Source organism: Scyliorhinus torazame, chromosome 1 (assembly GCF_047496885.1).
Source record: "Scyliorhinus torazame isolate Kashiwa2021f chromosome 1, sScyTor2.1, whole genome shotgun sequence".
In the NCBI taxonomy this organism is placed as follows: Eukaryota; Metazoa; Chordata; class Chondrichthyes; order Carcharhiniformes; family Scyliorhinidae; genus Scyliorhinus; species Scyliorhinus torazame.
In genome coordinates, this window is record NC_092707.1 from 173665074 (window position 1) to 173687283 (window position 22210).

At 42.9% G+C, this 22210-nt stretch overlaps 1 protein-coding gene and 1 long non-coding RNA gene across 2 annotated transcripts in view; one reads left to right on the forward strand and one right to left on the reverse strand.

The window, feature by feature from the left end:
* Window positions 1–22208, forward strand: part of LOC140416976 (RNA-binding protein 38-like) — a 29727-nt gene extending 7519 nt beyond the window's left edge. The window contains exons 3-5 of the mRNA XM_072501164.1: window positions 8924–9047; window positions 18509–18560; window positions 20720–22208. Of these exons, the coding sequence (XP_072357265.1) occupies window positions 8924–9047; window positions 18509–18560; window positions 20720–20975 (432 nt within the window). The 3' untranslated portion in view covers window positions 20976–22208. The remainder of the gene's footprint in view (window positions 1–8923; window positions 9048–18508; window positions 18561–20719) is intronic.
* The window catches only part of LOC140416993 (uncharacterized), a 38957-nt gene continuing 22832 nt past the window's right edge, over window positions 6086–22210 (reverse strand). The window contains exon 2 of the long non-coding RNA XR_011944784.1: window positions 6086–7060. This is a non-coding gene — a long non-coding RNA (uncharacterized lncRNA). The remainder of the gene's footprint in view (window positions 7061–22210) is intronic.

Genomic DNA, 22210 nt, shown 5'->3' on the forward strand with positions numbered 1-22210 from the left:
ATAGCAAGCAATAGGAAGGTTTGGGTCATGCTTGTGGACTGAGTGAAGCCACCCAGTCTTATCTCCCCATGCAGACTGCATTGCGAGCACCAAATACAGTAGATTAAATTGAAAAAAGTGCAAGTGCATCACAGCTTCACCTGGAAGGAGTGTTTGGGGCCTTGGATTATGAGGTGGTAGAGGCAGGTGTTACACCTTCTGTTAGTGCGTGGGAAGGGAATGACGTGTTGGGGATGACAGTGGAATGGACCAGGGTGAGAGAATGGTCCCTTAGGAATGCTGACAAGAGGTGGTGAGGGGAAAATATATTCAAGTTGGTGGAAATGGTGGAGGTTATCCTTTTGAAAATTGAGACGGGTTTGCTGGAAAGTGAGGACAGGAGGAACCCTATATGGTTCTGGGAGAGAGAAGGAGTGAGGGCAGAAGTGTAATAAATAGGCTGGACAATGTTGAGGGCCCTGTCAGCCTTAGTGGGAAGGTGCGGGGGGTGCGCAAGGTGAGGTCAGTGACAGTCCGGGAAACAATGGCTTGATGTTTGGTGGCGAGGAAAAAGGATGACTTGTCACTGTTGTGGATGGTAGCGTCATCAAGATAGATGTGAGAATGGGAGAATGGAATTCAGTCCTTGGGAAGAAGTGCAGTTGAGGTAGCTGGGGGAGTTGGTGGGCCTGTGATGAATATTAGTAGACCATGCATCACAGGAGATGGAGAAAGAAGGGATGTATCAGAAATGAACCATATGAAGTTGAAGAGCGGAAACTGGAAACAAAATTGCTGAATTTCTCCAGATCCAGGGGCCTTAATGGGATTGGAAGGAATGTTCCATATGAATGTTCCACATACCCCACATAAAACAGGCATAACTAAGGCCCATGAGTACCCATAGCCATATCTTTTTATTTGGAGGAAATTAAAAATGTTAATGGGGAAGCTGTCCAAAGAAGAGAATGAGTTCAGCAGAGGAAGCTGGTGGTGAATGGAGATTGTTCAGGTCTCCATTCGAGGAAGAAGCGGAATGCCCTCAAACTGACCTGGTGGGGGATGGAGGTGTAGAGAGAGTCGATGTCTATAGTGAAGAAGAGGTGGTTAGGGCTAGGAAAGTGGAAATCGTTGAAATTATGTAGGGTGTCAGATAAATTAGGAATGTAGATGGGAAGAAATACGTTCAGAGGACCAGGAACTGGCTGAAATGATGGATCTACCAGGACAGTCCTGTTTTGTATATTTTGGGAAGGAGGTAAAAGTGGGCTTTGTGGGGTTGGGATACTGAAGTTTGAGGCTGTGGAGGGAAGATCTCCCGAGGTGGTGTGGTCAGTGACAATCCTGGAAATAATAGCTTGATAGTTGATGAGGTCATAACATAGAACATAGAAAATACAGCACAGAACAGGCCCTTCGGCCCACGATGTTGTGCCGAACCTTTGTCCTAGATTAATCATAGATTATCATTGAATTTACAGTGCAGAAGGAGGCCATTCGGCCCTTTGAGTCTGCACCGGCTCTTGGAAAGAGCACCATACCCAAACTCATCACCTCCACCCAACACCAAGGGCAATTTGGACATTAAGGGCAATTTATCATTGGCCAATTCACCTAACCCGCACATCTTTGGACTGGGAGGAAACCGGAGCACCCGGAGGAAACCCACGCAGACACGGGGAGGACGTGCAGACTCCGCACAGACAATGACCCAAGCCGGAATCGAACCTGGGACCATGGAGCTGTGAAGCAATTGTGCTATCCACAATGCTACCGTGCTGCCCTTAAGAACAAATAAATCTACACTATATCATTTTACCGTAATCCATGTACCTATCCAATAGCTGCTCATGGTCTAGGCGGCAAGACGTGAGTGTTGGCATTCAGCCTCTGCAGGATAAGAGGTCGGTATGCCAGACAACAGGTTTGATTAGACAGCTTTGGAGTGAGAATGGAGTGTAGCAAGTTGAGGGGGACAGGGTATGGTGGTGAGAGGAGCAGAGAAAATAAGATGACTGATTTGAAAACTTGTTGGCATAACGATGAAAAGATCAAGAGTGGGTAAGAGGACGGAGAGAGAATACTGAAGGTGGGGATGACTCCTGCCCAAAGAAGTGAGAAAGGAGATGGAGGTGACTGAAGAAGAGGTCAACATCATGCTGAGTCTCAAATTCATTGGGGTGGGGCAAGGGAATAAAACTGATCCTTACTGAGCACTGATCATTTGAGTATCAGAGAGTGGAAGGTCGGAGGGTACAGTGAATACACAGCAAGAACTGGGATCAGATAGGAGGGGAGGAAGGATCCGGATGGGTATTGGTACTGATAAATTGGAGCCTTTGATCTTGTCTGGTCTCCTACACCCATGTCAATTGCAGATAAAGCCATCTCTGAACATTCCCTGTAAAAAGAAAATTAATATGGGGTCTTACCCAGCAAATCAAATACTTTTGGAGTGTTTTTGCTGTTGTGATGTGATCATCTTCCTTCTCCCAAGCCCATTTCCTTCTATATTTATTCCTGGAAAACCTCCCGCCCCAACCTATCACTCGAAATGTACTTCCTAACTCTGAGGCATTGACGTTTCATTTGCATTAGCACTCAAATTTTCTGCTCTGATTTATCCTGAAGCTTATCTGCAATTCAATACTAGATGAGCTGAAATTTCCACCAGTTCAATATCTGTTCCTCCAGTTAAATATCACCAAGGATGCCTACTTCCACCGCCATAACATTTCCTGGCTGTCACTGCTGTCTGACTGGATTTCTGTTATAGGAATGCTCTCCTGACTGTGGCCATCATCCCTTTGCTTGCTGATCTACATTGGCTCTTGAGTCTGTCATCACGTTTGTTTTTTCAATTCTCAATCTTGTTTTCAAATATCTTCATGGCCAGTCTTTATAACCTCCAGCTCAACCTGCCAACCCACTTCCATTTCTGGCCTCTTGTTCATCTGTCACTTTTGATTCCTTCCCTGTTGGTGGCTGTCCTTCAGTTGCTTAAGTCCAAAGTTCTGAATTTCCTCCCTAACTCGACCTCTCATTCCTCCTTTAAAATGCTCCTTGAAGCCTACAGATATGTTTTTGTCAAAAATATTTATTTCAAAAGGATTAGATTGTATGTAACATCCAAAGCTTGCTGAACAGCAGTTAATCAAGGATACAAACCAAACAATTGGGGCAGCACGGTAGCCTTGTGGATAGCACAATTGCTTCACAGCTCCAGGGTCCCAGGTTCGATTCTGGCTTGGGTCACTGTCTGTGCGGAGTCTGCACGTTCTCCCCATGTCTGCGTGGGTTTCCTCCGTGTGCTCCGGTTTCCTCCCACAGTCCAAAGATGTGCAGGTTAGGTGGATTGGCCATGCTAAATTGCCCTTAGTGTCCAAAATTGCCCTTCGTGTTGGGTGGGGTTACTGGGTTATGGGGATAGGGTGGCGGTGTTGACTTGGGTAGGGTGCTCTTTCCAAGAGCCGGTGCAGACTCGATGGGCTGAATGGCCTCCTTCTGCTCTGTAAATTCTATGAAAATTAAGAGTAAGATAGTTGCCAAAAATATATATTTTTAAGTGTGTAGTGTTGTTGCAGTGACTTGTGTAAAACAGCATGACAATGATTGATTACTGTTGGCAATCACATTGCTTTGTTACAGGTGGTGACGAGAAAACTTCAGACAAACCAGTGACTCTGTCTAGTTGTACCGTTCTCAAGATAATTGTACTGTAGTTTGTGTCCTGGTTATTTGACTTTGTCACAGTTACTTTGTTCCTGGGTGAACTAAAAACATTGAGTCTTGCAGTACCATCAATCTGCTCAATAAGACCTGCTTGTGTGTTTTTCTCCAAACTGTGACAATTGGAGGATTTGGGGAATATTAGCGTCTAAATATTGGGACAATTTAGGGTTAAAAGCCTGGGTTGTAGTGTGTTTGACTGCACTGGTCATGTTTTTAAAAAGGATTTTGTTTTGCTTCTAGGAAATCCCTGGGGAGTTGATATGCTTTTGTAGCCTGTAGAGATCATTTGTTTTTCAGCTTGGGGAGATGGAAGTCATTGCTGGGTGGAGCCCAGGAATGCAGAGGTAATGAATAGCTTTGGGAGAGAGACTTGAATTCTGATTTGCCTGAAACGGAGTCTGCAATTCTCTTCTCAGTAGGATAGTTATAAAAGAGTAATCATCTGTAAAGCAGAGCAGTCTTGTCTGGGTACAAGGAAGAAGCTGAGAAACGCCGGTGAACCAGTCTTTTTTGGAAGATATTCAGCCAGAGTCTGAAGGGGTTCTATCTGGACCCATCTCTGTCTTATAAAGCAAGTATTACTCTATGCCATGCTAACTGAAGATAGATTGAGAGCTGTATATTTCTTGTTTAATCGAGAGTTACAGTGCTCCGGGATAATACTAAGCTGTAAGGGTCTAAGTTTAATATTGTATTCATGATGCTTTGTTTTAGAAATAGCAACGCCCTATTTTTTTTATGCAATCACCCCTGGGCGAATCTTCTTTCTGCACAGTTTTACAAATATACTAAAATATTGGGTTTTTGGTCCAGTATCTTAGCCACTGTTGGGGTCAGGTCTGGGATCATAATAAAACCAAGTCTAATTGCTCCTGCTTACCCCTGTCCTGTTTCCAAAACAATTCACTCATTCTTTTTTTAATATTAAAGGAATTATGTTTCATAATTTTCTTGTGAATGGAAAAATTCAACTATTTGCATGAAATACAGTTTTCTAATCTCAATGATAATTGGAAAGAATTAAATTGATGCTCTTTAGTTTTTTCAAGCATTGGAAATAACCATTATTTGCCATGTATAATCATATTCTCCATCATAGTGTGTGGAGATTGTGGGTGGTTAGCAAAGTCCTTTAGATTCCGGTCTGTCTTTTGAACAGGAATCACTTATTCCTAGTGAATGTTTGGTGTGCTTTGACCATTGTTTGATACACCCTAATGAACTCTAGATTTCCTCTGCTACTATATTCTAGACCCATTTCTTAAATGGCAGTGCAGCTATACAATATCTGTTAAAATAGAACATACAGTGCAGAGGGAGGCCATTCGGCCCATCGAGTCTGCACCGACCCACTTAAGCCCTCACTTCCACCCTATTCCCGTAACCCAATAACCCCTCCTAACCTTTTGGACACTAAGGGCAATTTAGCATGGCCAATCCACCTAACCTGCACGTCTTTGGACTGTGGGAGGAAACTGGAGCACCCGGAGGAAACCCACGCAGACACTGGGAGAATGTGCAGACTCCACACAGTGACCCAGCGGAATCAACTCTGGGACCCTGGCGCTGTGAAGCCGCAGTGCTAGCCACTTGTGCTGCCTGTCAAATCTTCTGTCAAAGTCTCTTGACTTTGCTTGATTAAAAAATGTAAGTAGGTAACATTTATAATAATAATTATCTTTATTGTCACAAGTAGGCATACATTAACATTGCAATGGAGTTACTGTGAAAAGCCCCTAGTCGCCACATTCCAGTGTCTGTTCGGGTACACTGAGAATTCAGAATGTCCAAATTACTTAACAGCACGTTTCCGGAGCACCCAGAGGAAACCCACGCATACCCAAGGAGAACGTGCAGACTCCACACAGTTGACCCAAGCCGGGAATCAAACCTGGAACCCTGGAGCTGTGAAGCACCAGTGCTACCCACTGTGCTACCATGCTGCCCTTGATTTTTGAAAGATTATTTGGAAAATCCCCTCAAAATTGAATTGGACATGCCCATCCTCTGAGCCCATCTATCTCCTCTTTCAATCTTAAACGTGTGTTTCAAAATTGTAGTCTGCCCCAATTTAGTGTGATCAACTAATTTCACTTTTGTTTCCTCAAATGATGGTTGAGCCAACTGTAGAATGGCTCCGTGGATTGCAAATTGAGAGGATTATCTTGAATTGTTAAATGAGTTTAAACAAATTTTAAAATTAAATGGTGTTTCAATTGTCGAAGAATGGGACAGATTAAATGACCGGAATTATGACCAGGGTGGCTCTCCTTGTTCGATTGTAACAGATTTTTTGTTTGGGAAAAAAAAATTGCCAATTCCATGAGCACTTAGAGTATATGCACTGTGATCATAAAATAATCAATTGGACAGGTTTTCCTAGGTTTTAAAGATCAGCTTTATTAGACGTGATATGAATATTAAAATACACATTGACTTCTCGCACAAACGCTCGCAGTTGACATCTACACAAATACAGCCTGATGAAGAATAGGTTGACCAAATTCATAAGAAAAGTAGAGTCTGTAGTTTGGTCACTCGGCTAGCTTTAGGCTGAATTTGGTCTTGATGCTTCTGATTTAAAGATACGGGAAAACAAGTTGTTTGGTGGTTCTTCGGGAGACTGTAGTGCTGGTTTGGATTCTTTTAAGAAATCTCTCTGTAGCAGGGCATTCCTAGATGGTCACAATCAGCAAACCGGGCTCTCAATTTACCAGGTGGGTTGTGGAAAAACAAGAGGAATCCCATTTGGGGCTTCTCCCCAAGTTCCTTGTTCTCCATTATGCTGAGAAAGCATGTCTTAATACACAAGTTATCAGCCTTCCAACAGCTAGGGGATTCAAAAAACTTGTCCATATATTCTAATTTAGACGGGGTCCTGTTGTCCAAGTGATTTATATTAGTTGCCCATCTCCAACAGTTGAATACCTCGGGTGATTGCCGTAAATGCCTTGCTGAATAAGATGGGAGTGAGAGTTTTTCCACGTTCCCCTGAAGTAATTGTCTTTGGGTTTTGCAGACATACTGGCTCCACTCAGTGAATTGGAACATATAGTAATGTAAATTGAGTTACCCATCTTGAGCTGGGAGTTCAAATTGTCTTTTTTAAAAATTGTCTTTTTAAAAGTTTAATCCAGGTTTTCAACCAGTGGATTAAAAATCACTTTTTTGGGGTGGCACATGGCGCAGTAGTTAGCACTGGGTCTACGGCACTGTGGACCCGGGTTCAAATCCCGGCCCTGGGTCACTGTCCGTGTGATGTTTGCATATTCTCCTCGTGTCTGCGTGGGTTTCACCCCCACAACCCAAAGATGTGCAGGTTAGGTGGATTGGCCACACTAAATTGCCCCTGTATTGGAAAAAAAATAATTGGGTAACTAAATTTTTTGAAATCACTTTTTGGCATGAAACATATTTGACACTGCTAATCAAGAGTATTTTAAACCTTCAGATCTGAAGGATAATTGTCCAGGCAGCCAGTTAGCATGTGACATTTCTGGATTGATGCATGCCATGGTGTGCTCACAAATCCTCATGCTAAGAGGGTGATAATCTTCAGTGATTAATTTAATGATTCTCCAAATTACAATTAAGATATTTTTGTGAAGGAAGGTACAGAATTACATGAACATTCACTCCACTGCCAATACAAAGTGGCAGTGGTATGTACCATCTATCTTCAAGATGCACTGCAGCAACTAGCCAAGGGTTCTTTGATAGTACTTTTCAAACCCATGAACTCTACAACAATGCTTGAAGGGCATGCGCAGTAAATGCATGGGAACACCAGCACCGTCAACATCCCCTACAAGCCACATATTGCCATTCTTCAATGTCATTGGGTCAAAATCCTGGATCTCCCTTCCTATGGCCTGCGGCGGTTCAAGAAGGTGGCTCATCACCATCTCGAGGGCAGTAAATGCTGTTTCAGCTAATGCTGCCCACACCTGTTAAAGAAAACTTCGTTTTGGAATATGCTGGTAAGAAGCTGGTAGTCTTGATGGGCTGGATGACCTGTTTATGCTGTAAACTTCTCTGGTTCACTTAAGGGCTTGGAAATCTTTGTTCTGTGCTGAATTAGCCATCGTCAACTGGCCACAAACATGAGGAAAATCCATTTGAATTCTTACATCACTTTTTAATTCTTCATGGGTCACTTGCATGTGTTTGTGTTGAATTATGTACTAGAAGGGCAGAACATTAGGAAGGCTGAAACTATTGGGTTTTTTGGTCTTTATTCCAAACCCACTTCCTCCTTGCCTTGGCAATTGTCTGGGACTAAACTAGACAGTTCCCATTTGACCCCTAGCTGAGGTCCCAGCCGTATATTTGCAGCATCACCAAGACGAGCCTATTTTCAATTTTGTTACTTAATCCATGCCTAAGCTCATCTGCCGTTGAAACCCATCATTTATGCCCCTGTTATCTTTAGACTTGACCATTCCAATGCACTTTGTGGCTGGTCTCTCAATCCATCCTTTTGTAAACATGACTTCATCCCAAAACCTCTGCTGCCTATGCCTTAACTACACCAAGTCCCAATTACCCTTGTGCTTATTGACTCACAATGGATCCCAATCAAGCAAATAACTTTTTTTTTAAAAAAAATTCTGATCTTTGTTTTCAAATCTCTTGATGGCTTCACCCTTCCCTATCTCTATCTCCTCCAGCTCCACAACTCTCCATAATGTTCCTCTAATTTTGGCTTCTTCAGCATCCATGAAAATTGCTCCATAATTTGGTGGCTCTGCCTTCAGTTGCCCAGGCAACTTCCCTTCATCTCTCTTGCCTCTCCTCCTTTAAACTCTTTGAAACCTAACGCTTTTGAACCAAGCTTTTATCATCTGGCCTAATCTTCTGGATGTGGCTGGCAGGCCATTGATATGTTTTCACAAAGGTTCTATATACGTTATTGTTACTGAATCATCTTGGATATCCACAGTGATTGAATAACCTGCAGATGTTCCCACCATGTTTGCACACGATTAGCCACTTGTATGAGGCACTGTATGACAGCTGCCGCTCATTGAACGGCAGCCTCAGTGTGAATTGCAGTTGCCAAAAAGCCAAATAGTGCAACCTTGAATGTTGTATTTTTAACTATGCACAGCTGTTGCATGACTGTCTTTTTGAAACCAATCACTGAATTTTAAAGCCGTATTCCTTTTTGGTATTGCTTTCTTACCCAATAATTTTATTGTTTAAATTGCAGGTCACCATGGCAGATTGGGCTGCAGCAGACAGGGCATGTAAAGATCCTAATCCCATCATTGATGGAAGAAAGACTAATGTGAACCTTGCCTTTCTTGGGGCCAAACCCCGTATGGTACATTCAGGTATGTTTGAATCCTTGGGTGCGAATGTTTCCTTAACACCCCCCCCCCCCCCCCCCCCCCCCTCCAAAACTGGTGCACTTTGACTTGATCCAAGACTGGAGTTTAAGATTAGGGTGTGGCCAACCTTAAAGCTGTAGAGACAGAAAATATTGCAGTCAGATGACAACCAGTTTTTAATACAACACCTGGTTGATCACGTGAATGACGCATCTTCCCCTGCAGAAAAGATACTATATTAATGAAGTTGTTGAAGTCCCATGCAGTTGCTTATTGCTAGTCTCGAGCATGGTTGTAATGTTCAGTCGTAACCTGGCTAAATTTATTCTGCGAGGAAGTAGATGGCCCAAGTCCTGACTATCTATTTGAGTTTAATTCCCATTTGATTAAGATCTTTGAAGATATCTCACTCTCTGATTCAGGTAGCACCTTTTGTTTTAAAGGTTGGCAGTGCTTTGTTCGCACCTCCGTTTGTTTTAAAATTCAAATCTAAATGGATGTAAGGAGATGCCAGTTTATCACATTGTCATAAAGTTTGCTAAAACAGTTCATGTAAAGACAAAAGTTCAGAAGGGCTGGGGTACCTATTAAAGGCAATAATGGTTTAAAAACCGATCTTGGAAATAACTGGAAATGTCTAATGTTAATGGTAAGATACATGTACGTATATATTTTTTAAAAATTGTTCACAAAATGAAATGGGCAAACCTGCTTGCAGATCTCCCAAATAATGCTCTACTGAACCACACATGGTTGTTGAGGATACCAAGTGTAAGTTAGCTAAAGCAAATATAACCAGTAGTAAAAGTACAGTGGAACACCAATGCTCCCTGCAATTTTTTTCTTCACTGTGGATGACCCATTTCTCATACTGCACATTTCCTTTAAAGATTGCCATGCATGTACACATCTTTGAGACCACCAGTTGTGTGCAGCCTGTTAATCCCCTGTGTGACATTTACATAAGAACTAGGAACAGGAGTAGGCCATCTGGCCCCTCGAGCCTGCTCCGCCATTCAATGAGATCATGGCTGATCTTTGTGGACTCAGCTCCACTCTCCGGCCCGTACACCATATCCCCGAATCCCTTTATTCTTTAGAAAGGTATCTTATCTTTTTCTTAAAAACGTTTAAAGAAGGAGCCTTAACTGCTTCACTGGGCAAGGAATTCCAGAGATTCACAACCCTTTGGGTGAAGAAGTTCCTCCTAAACTCGGTCCTAAATCTACTTCCCCTTATTTTGAGGCTATTCCTCCTAGTTCTGCTTTCCCCCACCAGTGGAAACAACCTGCCCGCATCTATCCTATCAATTCCCTTCATAATTTTATACATTCAATAAGATCCCCCCCCCCGCATCCTTCTAAACTCCAATGTGTACAGTCCCAATCTACTCAACCTCTCGTCATAATCTAATCCCCTCAACTCTGGGATCAACCTAGTGAATCTCCTCTGCACTCCCTCCAGTGCCAATATGTCCTTTCTCAGGTAAGGAGACCAAAACTGAACACAATACTCCAGATGTGGCCTCACCAACACCTTATACAATTGCAGCATAACCTCACTAGTCTTGAACTCCATCCCTCTAGCAATGAAAGACAAAACTCGATTAGTCTTCTTGATCACCTGTTGCACCTGCACACCAACCTTTTGCGACTCGTGCACCAGCACACCCAGGTCCCTCTGCACAGCAGCATGTTTTAACATCTTACCGTTTAAATAATAATCCATTCTGCTGTTATTCCTCCCAAAATGGATAGCCTCACACTTGGCAACATTGAATTCCATCTGCCAGACCCTAGCCCATTCACCTAACCTATCCAAATCCTTCTGCAGACTTCCGGTATCCTCTGCACTTTTTGCTTTACCACTCATCTTAGTGTCGTCTGCAAACTTTGCCACATTGCACTTGGTCCCCAACTCCAAATCGTCTATGTAAATTGTGAACAACTGCGGGCCCAACACTGATCCTTGAGGGACCCCACTAGTTACAGGTTGCCAACCAGAGAAACACCCATTTATCCCCACTCTCTGCTTTCTGTTAGTTAACCAATCCTCTACCCATGCTACCACTTTACCCTCAATGCCATGCATCTTTAGTTTATGCAGCAACCTTTTGTGTGGCACCTTGTCAAAAGCTTTCTGGAAATCCAGATAGACTACATCCATTGGCTCCCCGTTATCTACTGCACTGGTAACGTCCTCAGAAAATTCTACCAAATTAGTCAGACACGACCTACCCTTTATGAACCCATGCTGCATCTGCCCAATGGGACAATTTCCCTTAGGTGCCCCGCTATTTCCTCCTTAATGATAGATTCCAGCATTTTCCCTACAACCAAAGTTATGCTTACCGGCCTATAATTACCCGCTTTCTGCCGACCTTTTTTAAACAGTGGTGTCACGTTTGCTACTTTCCAATCCTCTGGGACCACCCCAGAGTCTAGTGAATTTTGATAAATTATCACTAGTGCGTTTACAATTTCCCGAGCCATCTCTTTTAACACTCTGGGATGCATCCCATCAGGGCCAGGAGACTTGTCTACCTTTAGCCCCATTAGCTTGCCCAATACTGCCTCCTTAGTGATTACAATCATCTCAAGGTCCTCACCTATCATATCTTTATTTCCATCAGTCACTGGCATGTTATTTGTGTCTTCCGCTGTGAAGACTGACCCAAAAAACCTGTTCAGGTCCTCAGCCATTTCCCTGTCTCCTATTATTAAATCTCCCTTCTCATCTTCCAAAGGACCAATACTTACCTTAGCCACTCTTTTTTGTCTTCTATATTTGTAGAAGCTTTTACTATCTGCTTTTATGTTCTGAGCAAGTTTACTTTCATAGTCTACCTTACTCTTCTTTATAGCTTTTTTAGTAGCTTTCTGTTGCCCCCTAAAGACTTCCCAGTTTTCTAGTCTCCCACTAATTTTTGCCACTTTGTATGTTTTTTCCTTCAATTTGATACTCTCCCTCACCTCCTTAGATATCCTTCGAGTTGAGGAACCACAAAGGCAAAAAAACCATAATGGGAGTTATGTACAGGCCTCCTAACAGTGGTCAGGACCAGGGGCACAAGATGCACCACGAAATAGAAAGTGCATGTCAGAAAGGCACGGTCACAGTGATCATGGGGGACTTTAATATGCAGGTGGACTGGGTAAATAATACTGCCAGTGGACCCAAGGAAAGGGAATTCATTGAATGTTTACAGGAGGGCTTTTTGGAACAGCTTGTGATGGAGCCCACGAGGGACCAGGCCATTCTGGACTTAGTGTTATGTAATGAGCCAGACTTGATTAAAGATCTTAAAGTAAGGGAGCACTTCGGAGGCAGTGATCATAATATGGTCGAATTCAATCTCCAATTTGAAAGAAAGAAGGTAGAATCAGATGTAAAGGTGTTACAGTTAAATAAAGGTAACTACAGGGGCATGAGGGAGAAACTGACGAAAATCGACTGGGAGCAGAGCCTAGTGGGAAAGACAGTAGAACAGCAATAGCAGGAGTTTCTGGGAGTAATTGAGGACACAGTACAGAGGTTCATCCCAAAGAAAAGCAAGGTTATCAGAGGGGGGATTAGGCAGCCATGGCTGACAAAGGAAGTTAGGGAATGCATCAAAGTAAAAGAGAAAGCCTATAATGTGGCAAAGAGTAGTGGGAAGTCAGAAGATTGGGAAGGCTACAAAAACAAACCGAGGATAACAAAGAGAGAGATAAGGAAAGAGAGGATCAAATTTGAAGGTAGGCTAGCCAGTAACATTAGGAATGATAGTAAAAGTTTATTTAAATACATTAAAAACAAACGGGAGGCAAAAGTTGACATTGGGCCGCTCCAAAATGACGCTGGTAATTTTGTGATGGGAGACAAGGAAATAGCCGAGGAACTGAATAAGTACTTTGCGTCAGTCTTCACAGTAGAAGACATGAGTAATATCCCAATAATTCCGGAGAGTCAGGGGACAGAGTTGAATATGGTAGCCATCACAAAGGAGAAAGTGCTAGAGAAACTAAGAGGTCTAAAAATTGATAAATCTCCAGGCCCAGATGGGCTACATCCTAGAGTTCTAAAGGAGATAGCTTAAGAAATAGCGGAGGCGTTGGTGATGATGTTTCAACAGTCACTGGAGTCAGGGAAAGTACCAGAGGATTGGAAAATCGCTGTTGTAACCCCCCTATTCAAGAAGGGAACAAGGAAAAAGATGGAAAATTATAGGCCAATTAGCCTAACCTCGGTTGTTGGCAAGATTCTAGAATCCATTGTTAAGGATGAGATTTCTAAATTCTTGGAAGTGCAGGGTCGGATTAGGACAAGTCAGCATGGATTTAGTAAGGGGAGGTCGTGCCTGACAAACCTGTTCGAGTTCTTTTGAAGAGATAACAAATAGGTTAGACCAAGGAGAGCCAATGGATGTTATCTATCTTGATTTCCAAAAGGCCTTTGATAAGGTGCCTCACGGGAGACCGCTGAGTAAAATAAGGGCCCATGGTATTCGAGGCAAGGTACTAACATGGATTGACGATTGGCTGTCAGGCAGAAGGCAGAGAGTTAGGATAAAAGGTTCTTTTTCGGAATGGCAACCGGTGACGAGTGGTGTTCCGCAGGGTTCCGTGTTGGGGCCACAGCTGTTCTTTATATATTAACGATCTAGATGACGGGACTGAGGGCATTCTGGCTAAGTTTGCCGATGATCCGAAGATAGGTGGAGGGGCAGGTAGTATGGAGGAGGTGGGGAGGCTTCAGAAAGATTTAGACAGTTTAGGAGAGTGGTCCAAGAAATGGCTGATGAAATTCAACGTGGGCAAGTGCGAGGTCTTGCACTTTGAAAAAAAGAATAGGGGTGTAGACTATTTTCTAAACGGTGACAAAATTCATAATGCTGAAGTGCAAAGGGACTTGGGAGTCCTAGTCCAGGATTCTCAAGGTAAACTTGCAGGTTGAGTCCGTAATTAAGAAAGCAAATGCAATGTTGTCATTCATCTCAAGAGGCTTGGAATATAAAAGCAGGGATGTACTTCTGAAGCTTTATAAAGCATTAGTTAGGCCCCATTTAGAATACTGTGAGCAATTTTGGGCCCCACCCCTCAGGAAGGACATACTGGCACTGGAGCGGGTCCAGCGGAGATTCACACGGATGATCCCAGGAATGGTAGGCCTAACATACGATGAACGTCTGAGGATCCTGGGATTATATTCATTGGAGTTTAGGAGGTTGAGGGGAGATCTAATAGAAACTTACAAGATAATGAATGGCTTAGATAGGGTGGATGTAGGGAAGTTGTTTCCATTAGCAGGGGAGACTAGGACCCGGGGGCACAGCCTTAGAATAAAAGGGAGTCACTTTAGAACAGAGATGAGGAGAAATTTCTTCAGCCAGAGAGTGGTGGGTCTGTGGAATTCATTGCCACAGAGGGCGGTGGAGGCCGGGACGTTGAGTGTCTTTAAGACAGAAGTTGATAAATTCTTGATTTCTCGAGGAATTAAGGGCTATGGAGAGAGAGCGGGTAAATGGAGTTGAAATCAGCCATGATTGAATGGTGGAGTGGACTCGAATGGCCTTACTTCCACTCCTATGTCTTATGGTCTTATATCCACGGTCGATTTTTCCCCTTTCTACTGTCTTTTTTGTCGGTATGAACCTTTCCTAAACACTGTGAAAGATGGCTTGGAAGGTTCTCCACTGTTCCTCAACTGCTTCACCATGAAGTCTTTGCTCCCAGTCTACCTTAGCTGCTTCTTCTCTCATCCCATTGTAATCGCCTTTGTTTAAGCACAAAACACTTAGTGTTTGATTTTACCTTGTCATCCTCCAACTGTATTTTAAATTCCACCATATTGTGGTCGCTCCTTCCAAGAGGATCCCGAACTATGAGATCATTAATCAATCCTGCCTCATTACACAGGACCAGATCTAGGACCGCTTGTTCCCTTGTAGGTTCCACTACATACTGTTCCAGGAAATTATCCTGGACACATTCTATAAACTCCTCCTCAAGGCTGCCTTTACCAACCTGGTTAAACCAATCGACATGCAGATTAAAATCTCCCATGATAACCGCTGTACCATTTCTACATGCATCCGTTATTTCTTTGCTTATTGCCTGCCCTACCATCCTGTTGCTATTTGGTGGCCTATAGACTACTCCTATCAGTGACCTTTTCGCCTTACTATTCCTGATTTCCACCCAAATTGATTCAACAGTGTCCTCCAGAGCACCAATATCATCCCTTACTATTGCCCGGATGCCATCCTTAAACAACAAAGCTACACCACCGCCCTTACCGTCCATTCTATCCTTTCGTATAGTCTGATACCCATGGATATTTAACTCTCAGTCGTGACCATCTTTTAACCATGTTTCAGTCATGGCCACTAAATCATAGTCATTCACGATGATTTGCGCCATCAACTCATTCACCTTATTCCGTATACTACGAGCATTCAGGTAAAGTACACTTAATGCTGTTTTTTATGTCTTTGTTATGAATCCTAACACCTTGATCATTAACTTTTCGCAAATTATTTTTCCTCTTACCCTTTCTCCTAATTTTCCTTGTCTTTGAACCCATATCTCTACATAATAACCTGTCACGTAACCTGCTGCCTTGCTCTCCATTAACCATTTATACTATCCATAGCTTTACCCTTCCCTTCCCCCCAACTTGCTAGTTTAAACCTATTTATCCTATTCGCTAGAACACTGGTCCCAGAATGGTTCAGGTGAAGACCGTCCCAACGGTACAGGTCCCTCCTGCCCCAGTACTGATGTCAATGCCCCATGAAATGGAATCCCTCTTTCCCGCACCACTCCTTTAGCCACGTGTTAACTTCCCTAATTTTCTCAAACCTATGCCAATTGGCACGTGGCTTGGGTAGTAATCCAGAGATTATAACCCTGGAGGACCTGTTCTTTAATTTAGTCCCTAGTGTTTGATAATCCCACTAGGTCCTCTTTCCTAGTCTTGCCTATGTTGTTAGTCCCAACGTGGACCACAACAACTGGATCCTCCCCCTCCCTCTCCAAAATCCTTTCAAGCCGATCAGAGATGTCCCTCACCCTGGCACCGGGCAGGCAACATACCATGCAGGACTCTCGATCTGGCTTACAAAAGATGCCATCAATCCCCCTAATTATAGAATCCCCTACAACTACCACTTGTCTTTTTGCTCCCCCCTCTTGAATGGCTTCCTGTACCACTGTGCAGTGGTCAGTCAACGCATCCTCCCTACAGCCCTCTTCCTTATCCACACAGGGAGCAAGTACCTCATACCTGTTGGTCAAGGGCTGAGGCTCCTCAACTCCTAAACTCAGGATCCCCCTATCTGCCCCCCTTGCAGTCACACCACTGTCCCTGACCACTGACCGAATTAACAGTACTTATTCTACCGGGTGTGACTGCCTCCTGAAACAAAGCGTCCAGGTAATTTTCCCCCTCCCTGATGTGCCGCAGTGTGTGCAGCTCGGTCTCCAGCTCATCAATTCTGAGCCGAATTTCCTCGAGCAGCCAACACTTGCTGCAGATGTGGTCACTGACGGTCTCAATGGGATCCACCAGTTCCATCATCATGCAGCAACAGCCACATCACCTGTCCAGCCATATTCAACTAGTTAATTAATTTAAATAATTAAAAAAATTTTTTTATAGAACCTCAAGGATAAACCCGAACACCAACAAAAACACAGCCCTCTCTCGCCACTCACGTCACTCACCTAAACTCAGATTCACTCTGTTCCAATCAGCACTCTGTGACTAAAGGCACTCCTGCCACACCTTTTGTACCCTACCTGATTTCCAATGAGCCAATAGGCCCGCTCCAGGAACTGAAGTCTCTTTTTTAAATATGCACTCGCCTCTCCCAGCAACCCTGCCTACTGTGGCCTGCTCCAGGAACTGAAGTCTCTTTTTAAAAATGCACTCGCCTCTCCCAGCAACCCTGCAGCCTGTGGCCTGCTCCAGGAACTGAAGTCTCTTTTAAATATGCACTCGCCTCTCCCAGCAACCCTGCAGCCAACGCAATTGCTGTGCACCAACACATCTCGGTGGGCGCATTAGTAAATGTCATGCTTTCGTTGTTTGATTTTATTACACGAGTCCAATGTTACAGAACAACGGTGAAAATTGACACTCCCTCATGTGAATGCAAGTTTCCAATGTAGATATTGAAGCTGCTGTTAAAGTGTGTCACTGCTCTTAAGTTTTAAATTTAAAGTGCCCAATTTTATTTTATCCCAATTTTAAGGGGTAACTTAGTATGGCCAATCCACCTATCCTGCACATCTTTTCAGGATGTTGGAGGGGGAGACCCACACAGACATGGAGAGAATGTGCAAATTCCACACTGACCCGGGGCCAGGATCGAACCTGGGTCCTCAGTGCCGTGAGGCAGCAGTGCTAACCATTATGCCACCGTGCCATCCCCCTCTCTGCTCAAAGTTGTGGGAAAACGGTATCTTCTGGCTCCCCATTTAAATATGTTGAACAGTGAAGTTCCTGTACTTGCATGGTAGAAACAGACTGAGAAATTTGGGGCTTGTCCATTTTAGTCTAGCTACCTTTTTTAATGGAGCGATGAGTCTTCATTACTGTCAAATAACTCCTCTGGCACTGGCACAAATTTTGGTCTGTTTCCACCATGCAAGTACAGGGATTTCACCTTGTTCAATACATTTAAATGGAGAGCCAGAAAACAAGATGCCATCAGATATCATACCGTGTGGCATCCTGATAGGAGAAAATATCTGGCAGTCATACCAAATGCACAAGGAATTATTGAAAGAGCATAGATTATTGCTCGTAACTTTGGAAACGTTGCTATTGGCTCTATTTTCTTCACAAAAGCAGAAATAATTCTAATGGAAAGTAGTTTGGGGAAAAATTTACTTTGCAATCCATATACGTAGAATCTTCTTGAACATTCAGATCCTTGTTGCTTTGAACACACTCATTTCTACTTTAGGTTATATTTAGTCATGTTGTGAATGCTAGAAAATTTATCCCATTTATCTTATGACTCATACTGATGGTCAATTCCATGAGGTTAGCAGTAATTCAGTATCTTAACCAGTAGCTGAACTCTGTTCTGTTGTAGCTAATGTTCAATAAGAGCGCTGGATATCCATGCATTTAAAATGTTAAAGGCTACCAAAATCTCACTCAGCTGAGATATTTATGTTTATACTTTGGTTTTCTTGTGCCTAAACATTCAATCTCCGCAAGATAATGGGCAGGATTTGCCGTCCGTTCATGACAGCGGATTCTCCTGTCCCGCTGCAGTGAACGGAAGATTTGGTTGAGCGCCAAATTCTCCTGCCCTTGTTAGCAGCGGTAGCAGAGCAGACCCGCAACAGAGAAGCCCAGCCAACAAATGTCCTTATCACTTATTTAGATCTAAACCTACTCTAACACTGATATTTTTTTTCTTTCTTTCTCCTCCTCCCCCCCCCCCCCCCCCCCCAACCAAATGGCAGGGGGTCTAGGCCTGCAACAAGTTCATTCAACTCTGATGCAGAGACCATATGGGTAAGTTAACATGTTTCCTTCTGGGAGAGATATTTCAAATTTATGATCCTGACAGTAGTGTTGTGTTGATACCTAAGAGAAATTAATCTTTTTTCATTCCTTGCCTTTGTTACATGTTTCTTTGGGCTGTTGAGAAAATTTGGTTTGGTTTCACTCATGAATATTTGAGGTGCATTATTCTGCGCACATTCTCCACCCTTGACTCCAATGTAAGGATTGACTTCAGTCTCGTAGATCACTTTGTCATTTCCTTTCTGTAGACTATTTAAGGTTCAAAGGATTACTTGGCTGATGTCAAGTCCCTCCTCTATCAATTAATCCAGAACAAGTATGGGAGTTCAGCAGGGTTCCCCGGCTCATACTGTCTCCTCCTTCTTGGATCTCCTTCCAGCATTTTGGTTATGTTCAGGAGAAAACGTAATCTGCTCACGTACCATGTATAATCCAATTTGTAAACCGGTTGTTGGGAAGTCTGCAAAAAGTGTTTCAAATTACTTTCCCTGGCCCCCTTCGTTCTGCGAGGGAGAGTCTGGCCTGGTACTCAGCAGGTGAGCTTATGACCATTCTACATGTGGTAGCTTAAAGTCCTGGTGTTCCGTACTGGTTATTTCAAGGGATAAATATCCTTAATATAAAACTCCTTCGGAAACTAAAAGTTCTTTAACCTTTTGGAAGATTATTCATTAGTCTAGCTTGGATCATACTGATGAGGCTGGTCCAACTTGTGCATCCAGTGAGCTGCTTAAAAATTAAGGCTGCTGTTCCAAACAATTGTCAGATTGCACCTCATTTCCAGCATTTTTTTAAAATTTAGAGTACCCAATCGTTTTTTGTCCAATTAAGGGGCAATTTAGCTTAGCCAATCCACCTAACCTGCACATCTTTGGGTTGTGGGGGAGAGACCCACGCAGACACTGGGAGGAACCCCACACAGTGGCCTGGGGCTAACCACTGTGCCATGCTGCCCATCATTCCCAGCATTAATTAACCTTCAGATCAGTTACTATGTGGAGATGAATTTCAACTTTGGAGAGCTGCCAATAAGCTTTGGAGAATTAATATAATGTTTTGTTGCTGTTAGTTGATACAGATGGGTAAGATGAAGCAGGTGCTGTTCAACTGTTGGTGGTGGTGTGGGGGGGGGGGGGGGGGGGGGGGGGGGGGATCTTGGTTTAAAATCTTGGTTTTCAGGTTTTTTAACATCCTTGTGTCAATGGAGGTGTCTCAAAATCTGTTACCTTTTGATTCTTGGGATTGGTGCCCATGTTAGAGAAGGGAAACAAACCATTTCTCTTGATTGCCGTTTTCACTGACATGGACTATTGTGTTTGTAGTAATATCATTTGCTGCCTGTTATACTTGGCCAATTTATTATTTGGCACTATGCCTAAGTGTAGCAGCTGGTTAATGTGTTTTGATGGTGTTGATTGAAGGATAAATATTGGCCAGGACACTCAGAACTCCCGTTCTTAAAATAAGTGCCATGGAATCTCTTGTGCCCACATCAACAGGCAGATGGGTTCTCAATTTATTTACTGATTTGAAAGACTGCCTGCCACCAAAGCAGTGCACAATCCATGCTGAACAGTGTAGATTATGTACTCAAATCCTGGAGTGGGGTTTGAGGCCTTTCCCTCTGACTCCAATAAGAGTACTGCCACTGAACTTAGCTGACCACATACAAGTGGTGCTGTGACAGCATTGCATCATCATGCCAATAACTTTGTAAAAAGCACCTGAAGAATCTTGGGCAATTTGGGATGGCTAACAAATGTTGGCTTCATCAATGATGCTCACATCCCATGAAAGGGGAAAAAATAGAACAGTATCTCGGCTTTATTGTACTGTACTTCTGTAACTTCACTTTAGGAAATAATAGAAATAGCTTCTGGATTTTCCATGATGCAGATAAATTCAATGTTTTCTCTTGACTGCACAGCCAAGTAGCAACCTGAAAGCTGCTTCACAGGCCGTGCACAAGTCAGCCCTATGAGTGTATAGCTGTGCAAAAGAGTATGTGTATGCGTGAATGAATCTGCCAAGCACCACAAAAAAATTAAGAGCGTGTTGCAGGTACAGTTATGCAGAATACTTATCCGTACTTGCAAGATTAATCTAAACTTTTTTGCCTTTTTTTTCTCTTTCCCCTCCCCACCTAGAGTTGCACCATACCTGATTCCACAGACTATACTTCAACCTGGCCTGGTTCTGCCTTCCACCTCATACCTGGATTCCAGTGTTGCATTGTATACACAATACCCCACCTATGAACATCTCTACCCAGCCTCCCCTCAGTACCCTAACCTTGGATATGCCTACACAATGCAGCTTCCATTACAGACTGGAATTCCAAATCTAAGCCAAGGCCAACATGAGCCAACAACATTGCACACAACTGGACTTCAGAGACGATAGCATTGGATCTGCTTTTGTTAACACTGGCTGAAATCTTGAATGCTGACTTCCAAGGAAATTCTAATATGGCTGGGTTCACCTGTACCATTTGAAGCTACTATTGTATTCTCAATACAAATCTTACTTTTAAAAATTTTCTTAAAGAAAGAAATTCATCCAAAATGAGAGGAAAATGCAGATCTAGTGTTATATTTCTTGGATCATTTTCTTCCTTTCCCTTCCTTCCAGGATTCCTGGAAGTTAAAACACTAAGTATTTCTGTTCTTGAGGTTTATTTCCCAACTCAAAGGTAAAAGTCTGTATGCAAGTATATTTTATTTGAAAATGTGAAATTATTATCTAACAGATTAATTTGAGTAAAGGCGGGGGGGAGGGGGGAAAGAAAGAAAGAAAGAAAGAGATAATGGGGGAGATTGAGGTTAACCACCCATTTCTACACCAGTGTCTGCCAAGGCCAACTCAACATTTCTCAACTTGAGTATCAGTCAACTGGCGAGATGCAATTTCTAATCTGGCTATAAATGCTTACATACGGATCTGGACTTCTATATAAAGGGATTGTTTGTTACATTGCAATTCTATGCTCAGCTCAGGATTTTTATACAATTGTACCTTGAACATATTGTGGAAGTAGTACATTTGGGGATTCTTTTGCTTGAATCAGCTATGCATCTATCCACTTGTACCTGGGGAAACAATGCTGAAGTAATTTATGAAATTATGTAATCAGTCAATACTGTTGATTGTGAGGACTTGGTACCTGCAAATCCTTCACCATAAATTTCTGAAATTAACCTATTTGAATGCTGAAATGTTACCTTTTTGGCTCAATCGGTAAATTAAATGAGTATTTATAAACATGAAAAAATTGAACTGTTATTTTCATATTTAATGCAAAGGATGCACAAAATGTATGTAGTGCATGTCCTTTCAACCAACTTTGCAGCTGTTAATTGTTAAGTGCATGCAGTTCTAAGAAATGTGTCCAGGTTCCAATGTGAGGAAAACACATTGCCATGATGCAAACTTCTTTGTCAGTATTTTGTGATGGAACATTAATGTGGCTTGTACCCACAAGTTTCTGAGCCAGTTATTTGGAAGAAGTGATGCCTACAAACAGTTGAGAAATCCAATGCATTGTCCTTGTATTATCTCTGGTATTGTGGTGTGTGGAGATAAGATCTGTTCACTTAACAACTGTACCAAGCAATACAATTGCCAAAGGCAAAACAAGT